General features: G+C 34.8%; 1 protein-coding gene across 1 annotated transcript; it reads left to right on the forward strand.

The window, feature by feature from the left end:
* The first annotated feature begins 2,142 nt into the window (after positions 1–2,142).
* On the forward strand, positions 2,143–8,588 carry LOC117394168 (inositol monophosphatase 1-like). Its single transcript, XM_059020351.1, has 9 exons — positions 2,143–2,584; positions 4,172–4,264; positions 4,542–4,681; positions 4,896–5,000; positions 5,523–5,568; positions 6,299–6,407; positions 7,236–7,344; positions 7,719–7,870; positions 8,021–8,588. The coding sequence occupies exons 2-9, from the start codon at positions 4,202–4,204 to the stop codon at positions 8,149–8,151; spliced, it is 855 nt and encodes a 284-aa protein (XP_058876334.1). The 5' UTR covers positions 2,143–2,584; positions 4,172–4,201; the 3' UTR covers positions 8,152–8,588.
* The last annotated feature ends 1,876 nt before the right edge of the window (positions 8,589–10,464 follow it).

The raw sequence follows: 10,464 nt of genomic DNA on the forward strand, positions 1-10,464 counted from the left end.
TTAAATTCTTCATCGATGTTTTGAAGTAGAACTGACTGATTACTGATTGCTTTGATGAAAGGTAACATTGGAATGCTCTGCCAAACGGAATCTTGTTAATTGAAAAGTTTATTGATTCATCTTTTTTTAATTTTGAGAAAAATGTTAGAATAAGTGTTCTCTTTGAGAACTTCTGGAGTTTTGGTGTGAAATGCAAAATGAATACAAGTCTCCTGTGTTCTTTTGGTGTTTATATCAGTGTTAACAGGGGGAGGGGGCAACTTATTTTGAAAATTGGTGCTAAACTGTTTTCAAAGTTTTAGCACCAGAGAGCCTACTGGTGTAAAATTATCAAACCCCGCCCTAATCAAGCCCCCTCCCCCACTCTTCTATGAGTTTGTAGTGCAGTTAAACTTCCCACATGACACAAACCTTCTCTCTTGTATATGTGGATAAGTGTGGGTGGGTCATGTGAGTAGTCCAAACCCAATAAGAAACTATCATCATCTATGGTTGCTAAGCAGTAAAACATTTTTTAAAACACTGGCGGCACTGGCGCTATATGAGGTACCCTGGTGCTAGAATCTAGCGCCATATCACTAAATTTGCACCCCTGGTTAATTTGTTTTCCTAAAATGAATTGAACTGATATTACAGACAAATATGATTTAAACATCATAACTTTACAATCTAAATTATTTTAACACGATTATGGTTTCTTCTGTAAACAAAACAGGCTGACACGATAACAAGCTTGATTTTGAAGCCCAGCCTTTAATTAACTACTTCAATCATATCACTTCTGCAGCCCAACATGTGTTATAAATACTGTACTCACCTGTACCTGTCTTCTGTTTTCCATGTGACCTCCACCTCCCCACCAGCTCTTTTCCCTGGGGCGGAAGGCTGCAGTCCACCACCCTGTCTACTACCCACTCACTGTACCTCGCTGAGGAGTGGGAAAGAGAATTAAGACACATTTGTATATATTGTAGTGGAGGCTGCTTACCTGCATAAGCAGGGATCTTTGTAACTTCAGCTGTTATGTTTTCTTTTCTTCATAGGTTCCCATTTGTGGCAGTTGCTATAGGATTTGCTGTCAACAAACAAGTAATGTTCATAACTACTGTGTTATGAAACATTATATACCTTTAAATACCATCAATGCAGGTTTTTAAAATAAAGCATACAAAATAAGTGTTTCTTTAATTATTATTGACTTCTGGTTGTAAAAAGAAAAATTGATATTTGACCAACAAATCTATCACATCTTTATTAAGATTTCTCTTTTTTGAGTCGGTCTTTTACTTGAGTGAGTTATTTATTTATTTATTTATTTATTTAGTTATTTATTTATTTTATTTTCGCAACCTGGCTGTTTTCTGTCGATATCATATCTTTTTAGAGCTGATTATTTCATTTCTACTTGTCTGTTTTTGTACACGTGAAATTCTTTGGTCATGTAAATATTATGCAATTGAGGTATTTAAAAGGGGCTGTTACTGGTCAGTTGTAATACATTCTGTTCAGAGAATAATGAATGAACAGAAACTATGAATGATGTGGTTTTCAATGGTCCTCATACATATCTGTGTTGTAGGCATCTTGTGTTGAGACAACAGTATTTAGGTTAATCTGTGACGGCAAACTGTTGACATTCAACTTGAAAAAAACATACAAGTGTTACTAAAAATTGAACGGCACAATGTAAGAACCGTTCTTTGGCTTTAAAAAAAATGCAAATGTATAGTTGGAATGCATAATCCATTTCAGAAACTACCAGCATTCTCAATCCACTTTAAAGGATCAAAAAAGGCGCCAAGTTAGAAGCAACAATTGTGTGAATGTTGGGCCCCAGCATCTTTTCAATTGTGCCTATTTGCTTGATGCTTGACAAGGTTACCCCAATTGCTTCTCCTAACTTGGGCTTTTGTGTTTGATATCACCACTTTAAACTGCTGTTGCGTTTTTCTAACTTGTTTTTTTTTACATTGACAATGTTTTTGTTATAGATAAGATAATACAAGATAAAGTCAAAATCAATGTAAAATGTCATATAAATGTAAAAGTAAAATATAGACTGAGTTAACAGTGCATTTTCTATGATAGGATTATTAAGCAAAATGTTTAAACATAGTTTTACAGCCAATTTATTTACATATTTTTCAGAAACAGTGAGAGGCATCACCAGGTTTCCCTAATAGCACCAAAACTGTTAGACATGCTTTGCCAACAATCACAGAAATCTTTGACATTTCCCCTCATTCACATTGCAAGTCTCAAGATCATCAATGCAGTCTGGCAAACTTACAGGAGGATTCCTCGGTCCTGACCAAGTAGAGGAACCAAGTGGGTTCTTCATTCCTCCAGGCATCGAGGAGAATGTGTGCTCTGTCCTTGACAACAGGAACACTGTAGCTTGGCGAGGGGAAGTGAATAAAAGCAACTTCAAGGATGACTTCAACCCAACACATTTTATTATGAATCCCAACAGCGAAATGTCTAGCGTCGCAAAGAAAGGAGGAAAATGTGGAAAGACAGTTAAGAAAGAGTTCATTCCTTTGCCATAGCAACCAGAACCACACAGTGTCATAATCATGAAAAGGTATTGTGCATCATTGATAGTCAACCTTCTTACAAAAAATACATGACATGGTTTGAACAGTTACCAGAGGAATTCTGCGACCGTTAGACAATCTCCGCTGTTGAGTATTTGGGAAATTTACTGACCACATCTGAATAAGTATCGGATGGAGTGTGTGCGGACACTAGAGGAGATTGCTACCCGCGCAGCACTAGGACAGGTACCAAAAGATATCCAACCAATACAAAATATCAATCCAGAATAAACCACTGTGAAAGAGTCCCCAGGAAGTTCTTGGGGTTGATTTTTAATTTGTCTAGGTAGGCCTATCCCTGTATAGCTGAAACACAGTGCATCAACCAAAATGCTACAACAACCTGAAGATAATGATTGGTACCCTAAAACATTTATAGAAATCTGTGATTTATTAAACACAACTGTAACATGAGGTTTCGGTTTGCAGATTTGAGGAAAATGGAATTATGTAAAATACTCCATAAAAGGACCTGGGATTTATTGATTTGCTAAGATAATACACCATACACATTTTGACAGACAACCAGAGCAGAAGCATAGAAAGAAATGAATGCTCTACAAGACTGCTGGAATTGCATGTGTGTTATGTTACAAATGTTTTCACATTTTCAGATTCCCCCCAAATGTCATACATTTGGTAAATAACCAACCGGTTAAATTATTGTACACGCTGACTTGATTAAAATAACGGTGGTCCTTTAATGATGCACATGCTGTTTATTAAAGTCTAATTTCTTTGGTATCCAAGGTTCAGTTGAAGAATATTATCACCCACTTTTGTTGACACTTTGGTATTGTTCTGTGTGTTTTGGGACTAATAGGAAACTTGATGCTTGGCTGATGCATTTGAAGCTCAGTTCAGGTTTCTGACGCTAGTTATAGTAAACATGTTGTTTTGATGCCTTGTTAGGGCTTTTTGTGCTTTTAGACATTGATACTAATCACCTTGCTGTCTAACAGAAAAAAGACTTATTTTTCAATATATTCATTTTGCTTTTGAATTCCTTACCCTGTGCCATCGGGGATTCTTCAGTTTTGTTCATGAAAATGTCTACTTCCTTTAATTTTACAAAATACATTAATTAAGTAATACAAATATTACAACAGGTGTTTCAGAGTTGCAGTTGGAACTGCTTGACCACTTCCTACTCATTTTAAACCTATATACCATAAATAACAGTTTTGTTTAGAACAGATGAAAACATTTGAAACCAAATAAGTTACTTGTTTTTATATTTGTCTAAAGACCCTTTGGCATTATATCTACTTAATTTAAATGAGCTAATCTTATGAAGAGTTAAGAGATCAACTGCAACAACAAACTATGGCATTACCAATGCAAGGGCATGTGCCAGAAGGTACTGAATATTTGTTTGGTTGTTTTTTACTAAAACATATTGCCAGTGTAACATTGTTTGCTTTGTTTGTCAGTGTTTGAGTAGAAATAAAGAAGTACCTGTACTGAGATTTTAAATTATGGATTACAAAATGTTTTTTTTATTTTTTTATTATTATTCAGATTGTCAGAGGAGAATTTTTGAATTTATTTATTTATTTTTTTTTTGCCAACAGCTGCTCCACATAAGAATAAATTGAGGAAAAATGTCAGATGTTTGGGAAGAGTGTATGGACCATGGAGTGGCTGCTGCTAGAAAAGCTGGAGAAGTGAGTGAAAAACTTTCCTTTTTGTGCTTCCATTTCATGCCTGGTTTTAAGCAAGCTTTATATTCAAACAACAGTTTTTAATAAAGATAGCATACCGATATAATTAAAGATTAACCTTTATAAAATACACAGTTTGCTGGAAGCCAGCCTTTGTTTTTATTACTGGTATTTTAAAATATAATATTTACAATACAAAAACACTGTACTGTATTTATAGTTCTTAGTTTGCTCCCAATAAAGTTGTCAGTAACCTTGTGTTTAATATATTCCTCTGTAGGTGGTTCGAGAAGCTTTAAAAAATGAAGGCTGTATGTCCGTAATGCTGAAAAGTTCTCCAGCTGATCTGGTAACAGAGACTGATCAGAAGGTGGAGTCGATGATTATATCTTCAATCAAAGAGAAATTTCCAACTCACAGGTAACTCACAGGTAACTGTGTTCAGAGTTATGAAAATCCTCATGACCAGAATCTAGGTCTTAAAGTGCGCTTGAAAATAAAAACTGATTTATATATATGCTTGACCTTGAGTACCCAAGATGTAACGTAGCATGCTGAATCATTGTAAAAAAGTTTGTGTTCTTATTTTGTATGTTCAGGTGATTATGAGAAATTGTGTTTTGTTATATTTTAGTTTTATTGGAGAGGAGTCTGTGGCAGCAGGAGAATCTAGCATACTAACAGACAACCCCACTTGGATTATCGACCCCATTGATGGAACAACCAACTTTGTGCACAGGTTTGAATTGAACCGCAACATTTGAAATACCAGGTTGAATTGTAAAGCTATTTTTATAGCTCAGGGTGCTTCAGTCACAGCCATTCTTATTTTCTGTAGGGTTTTTGCTCATTCTTTTCGAGTAAACATTCTACACATAATATAATACGATTAATCAGGTCCATTGATTTTCCTCTTGACACATGGATATGTGCTGTTGCTACTGATACTGTTACATTTAAAATACTGATGATACAGTGTGCCGTAACTTTAAAAATATATATGTTGTGTCACAGTTTGTAGTTAATTCAATGCTTTCCCATATAGATTATGTTGTGTGTGTGTGTGTGTGTGTATGAGTGATACAGTGTATCTAGAAAGTACTGCTGAAGCTTGAGGATTTACAGAAATATTCCTGTATTTTGCTTGACACAACCCAGAGAGAATGACCGGCAGCTCCATTCAGTGGTTTGATAAGATCCGAAATCTTAAAGGTCTTGTGTTCAAAATATGTTTTGTTATTGTCATTTTTTTCTTTTGTAGATTTCCATTTGTAGCCGTGTCTATTGGCTTTGCTGTCAAGAAAGAGGTACCTATACTGTTTCTAGAGGAACTAAATCCAACTTTAAGATGGGTGGTATATGTTTGCATTCCAGCTGTATAATACCGGAATGAATAGGTGGCATAATTGTTCTCGATTCTACCAAATAAAGACTGCAATACGGTGCAATACTAAGTCCCTGTATAAGTTTATTTTCCAGACTAGACCTATTGATCATTTGGACAGAGTTGATTTTCAATGATGTGTTGAGTTTGTGTGGGAAGGCGGTACCCCAGACTATGGAAATGTTATGTGAACCTGTTTATGCTCATCGAACCTGTTCCTTAGAAGTTGGTTGAGGATGAGGTCTTTAACAGTGGAGCTAGGAATAGTGATGAGGTTGTCTGTGCACCTTTGTGTCTTCGCTTTTTACAACTGCAATCACCAGCAGGAGTCTGTGAGATTGTTATTGTATCAAAGGTCGCAGGCCAGCAGCAGCTTGAATACAAAGCCACGGTTGCTGTAAGACAGGGCAGATGTGATGAAACACAAAAGGCAGAGAGTTTTGTTGGTTCCAGTCCAGTTTCACTGGTCCACTTGTCTGTGTATAACAAGTATTTTCTCTTGAAAGCAGAGTCCCAAACTAATTACCAAACCCTCCACCCTAAGGTTTTGCTCTATGACTTTTTGTTTCCAGTTAGAAATTATTCGTCAATTGTCAATTCTAAAACCACCTCACTTTAATAAGGGTAAATAATCCTTTTGTATTCTGTTTTAGCTAGAATTTGGAGTTGTTTACAGCTGCATGGAGGACAAAATGTACACTGCAAGAAAAGGGAGAGGAGCATTTTGCAACGGAGTGCAGCTAAAGGTCTCCGGACAAGAAGGTGACACAGCAAAACAATTAAAAAAATGAAGGAGAGGGAGAGGGAGACTTATCCACACCTCAAAACATGCTTGTATCTTGCACAGCACCCTATACTATGCATGTATATTTTTTAATCAAATATAGTAAATAACAATAATTCAAGTATAACTAGCCTTCAGTAGATAGAAAATATCTGATCCAATCCGTCTCTTCATATGGCAGTATGACATGTATCACATCGATATCAAGTTTACAACTACAGAGTTATATCTTTTTAGAGTATAATTATGTTTGACATTGTAGCGCTACAGATTACAAATAGCACTCCTCATATGCAACAGGGAATGCATGTCTCCTTATCCAATTGTGGTGTAATCTATTACCAGCAGAAGCACAGTTGCCAGTTACTTGGTGTGCCTGTCTGCATGTGCTCAAGTTTGTCCCACAGACAGTTTTACTTGTGCATACTGTAGGAGTAGTTCAAGGTTCTCTACTTTTCCCTGATAGTTTTGATCTTATTTCATATTTACAACTTGACATACTTACTTTGTTGGGCTCCTAACTAAGACCCTGTTCACACTATTGCGCCGGCCCAGGGCCGCCGCATATTTAGGTTTGTAACCCCATTCACACTTGCAGTTTAAGGCGCCTTTGCACATTCACAAATGTGACTGAAAAGAAGGCCTAAAATGTGGTGAATTGTTTTATTTGTATTTATTTATTTATTTATTTTTTAAACAAAGTTTGTGCTTGGAATGGAAGATCTACCAGGATATACAGTAATCCTTGATTTGTAGCAGATGTTTCTTACTAATATTTTCAGTCTTTTTATTTTATTTTTCTTTAGATATAACTAAATCACTTATAATTACTGAACTGGGTTCCAATCGAAACCCAGATACTGTGAGAAGGGTTCTTGCAAACATGGATCGGCTTTTGTGCGTTCCAGTTCACGGGTAAGCTTTCTCCATGCACACTTTTATTTATTTTTTGGGGTTTTTTTTGTATTTCTGTTAAGCCTTAGTATTAAATGGAAAATTATATATTTTTAATATTTTACTTTTAACAGTTATACAAGTAAAATGTCAGTTGCCCTGTTGCTGTGCTTTTGAATGGGATGGATTTTTTCACATAATGAATTTGTGTATGACAAATGTTTTATCATATTTAATACTGTACCAACTGTTTTATTGTAATATTAATGTATAAATATTACAATAAACCATAGACTTACGGAACCTGAAACCATAGACATACAGAAGATGGCATTAATACCTTAACTAATTACCAGCATATTTGCAGCTACCGTAAATGTTTTGATTTTATACAGAATCCGAGCAGTAGGCACAGCCGCAGTTAACATGTGCCTCGTGGCCACAGGCGGGGCAGATGCTTATTACGAAATTGGGATCCACTGCTGGGACATGGCAGCAGCTGCAGTCATAGTTACAGAAGCGGGAGGCGTTGTAATGGATGTAACTGGTAAGTGGCAGAATGTAGTCTGTTGACTATGTAGGTTATCATACCCGATGGCAAACTTTTTATGGCAACAAGATATGTTTTGAGAGTAGATTTTAATAACATTTCTCATAAAACCAGTGTTGTAACATTTGTCGCACATTTGTTTCGCAGGAGGACCGTTTGATTTAATGTCCCGAAGATTGATAACAGCAAGCAGCAGAGCCATTGGAGAAAGAATAGCGAAAGAGCTTCAGGCCTTTCCATGTGAAAGAGATGATGGAAAGAAAGAAGATCAATTATAGTGGATTATTTTAAGGTGTTTATATTGTAGGCTAAAAGTGTTTGTTGTATGTTATTGTATAATGAAAACCATGCATAATGATGACCATGCATTGTTTTTATTTTGAAAGTTTTACTGCAAAAATACTTTTTTACTAGATACAGACAAAAATAATATGTTTTAATAAATAAGTAATTTAAAGGATTTAAAAAAGAAAGTTTTGTTTGGAGAAACACAGTTTTAATAAGTTCCTAGACTAGTGTTACAATTGTATGTATTAAACTACTGCTAATTTTAGAAAATATGCATTCATTCTGAAATGACACAAATTGTAACTCGGCACAAATTCAAACAGGCAGACCCTTCCCTTTACATTCCTGTGAAAATCTGCAAGCCTTCATTGTATTTATTAAAATGTTTTTATGTAAACGTGAAATTAAATAGGTCATCATAAAGTCAGTTGAATGAGATGTTTTTTTTCACATAATGTATTTATATGTGTATGAAAAATATTTTATCATATTTAATATATATATATATATATATATATATATATATAGAGAGAGAGAGAGAGAGAGAGAGAGAGAGAGAGAGAGAGCCCCGTGAAATTATTTGTGTTTATTTGTTTTTCGTTTTAATTTTCCAAAATTGTTTTACATCATTTTATTATAGATACACATTAATAAAACAACTCAATTTTATTACATTAAAATATTGGCAATTACAAATACCCACCAGCACAAATAACACATTATTATTGATATAGGAAATACACTGTTCCAACATTTACAGTTGCAACGTTGTTTCCAACGGGATACAATTATTTCCAAAAATAAATGATCATGTACTCAAGACTGTAAGCATGTCTAATCATTTAACTGTAACACATGGGTGTCAAGCTCTTCAATTTGAATGTGCTCAGGACAGTGGTTCAATTAAATAAAAGGGAAGCCTAGAAGGTAAAATATGTGACTGTTTTACGGTTTTAAAAAATGAATACTTTTTTGGTGATACCTTTTTAAAAGGAGCCGCTAAAATATGTACGGACAATATATATATATATATATATATATATATATATATACTAGCTTTCAACACCAGAAAACACTTTAGGTGAGAAATGGAAATTAAAGGCAAAAACAAAACACAAAAACATTTGAATACATATGGGAATCCATTGCTTCCTTTGTGTGACTTCTTGTTTTTACCTCTGGTTTAGAGCACAAAGGGCAAACCACATTGACAATACTTTTCTCTTTAATAACAGGAGAAATAGCCCTTGAAATGATTTTGACACAATAGTTATATTTATTATGCTTTGTAGTTTCAATGATTCTAGAGTTATAAAACTCCATTGACACCAATTTAGTAAGCTTAATGTTACTGGCTAAAAACACCTTGTGCATGTAGGAATAATTAAAAGGACACATGGGGTGTTATTCACATAATATATTCAATTCCATTAAGGTGTTGTTTTTTAATTGCCAAAGTGCAATATAATTGAGGCTTTTAAGGTTGCTCAAATAAAAATATGCTTGATTACTCAGTATTAAATATAACACCTGTCTTTATGTTGTGAAGAACCAAGATATTTAGTTATTTTGAGTTTCAGGTCTAAATTGCACCATCCTTGAGATTATGCTGTACGATACGTTTGCATTGTTTCTTGATTTGGTACGAAGGACCTTCATAGAGAACACATTTCAATTACCATATAAAATATGTTCACATTATGACGGATGTTTGTTTAATTGTTTTTATGAATACAATGTACAGATCGCTGATTAATGCACGACCAGTGTATCCCTGCATTACAGGGGTCACATGAGCCATGGGCAAGTGCATTAAAACATCAGGTAAAATTTACAGGAATTATTGTGTTACCTCGATGTACGTTACCGGGGTAACCACCAAGACGTTTTCTTACCTTTCATTAGCACAACCTTTTTTTTTCATTTTGACTCTGGTAAAGTCCTTTTAACCTGCCTCAGCAATGTACATTGACTCTGTGTGGAACAGGTATTAGGACTCCTACTGAAATTTTAAACTCCCTTTCCTCTATATAAGTATCTATTTGAGGAGAATACTCAATGCAGGTAAATCTGTGATTTACGGTAATGGACTTTATGCTATGATGTGAATATTTTTTTTTATTTTTTGTTAGGCCTTTGTTAATACCCCTTTAAATCAGGCTGGAGAAAGCCTCAAGGCAAAATAACTTGTAAACACACAGTAACAGACATGTCAAGGTGCAGAAGAGAATTTCTTTAGTTTTGGTCAATGTCCAGCAGGTGGCAGCAAATAGCTTATTTATTTTAGCAGTGTTAAAGAAATG

The sequence above is a fragment of the Acipenser ruthenus genome, chromosome 3, assembly GCF_902713425.1.
Source record: "Acipenser ruthenus chromosome 3, fAciRut3.2 maternal haplotype, whole genome shotgun sequence".
NCBI classification, from domain to species: Eukaryota; Metazoa; Chordata; class Actinopteri; order Acipenseriformes; family Acipenseridae; genus Acipenser; species Acipenser ruthenus.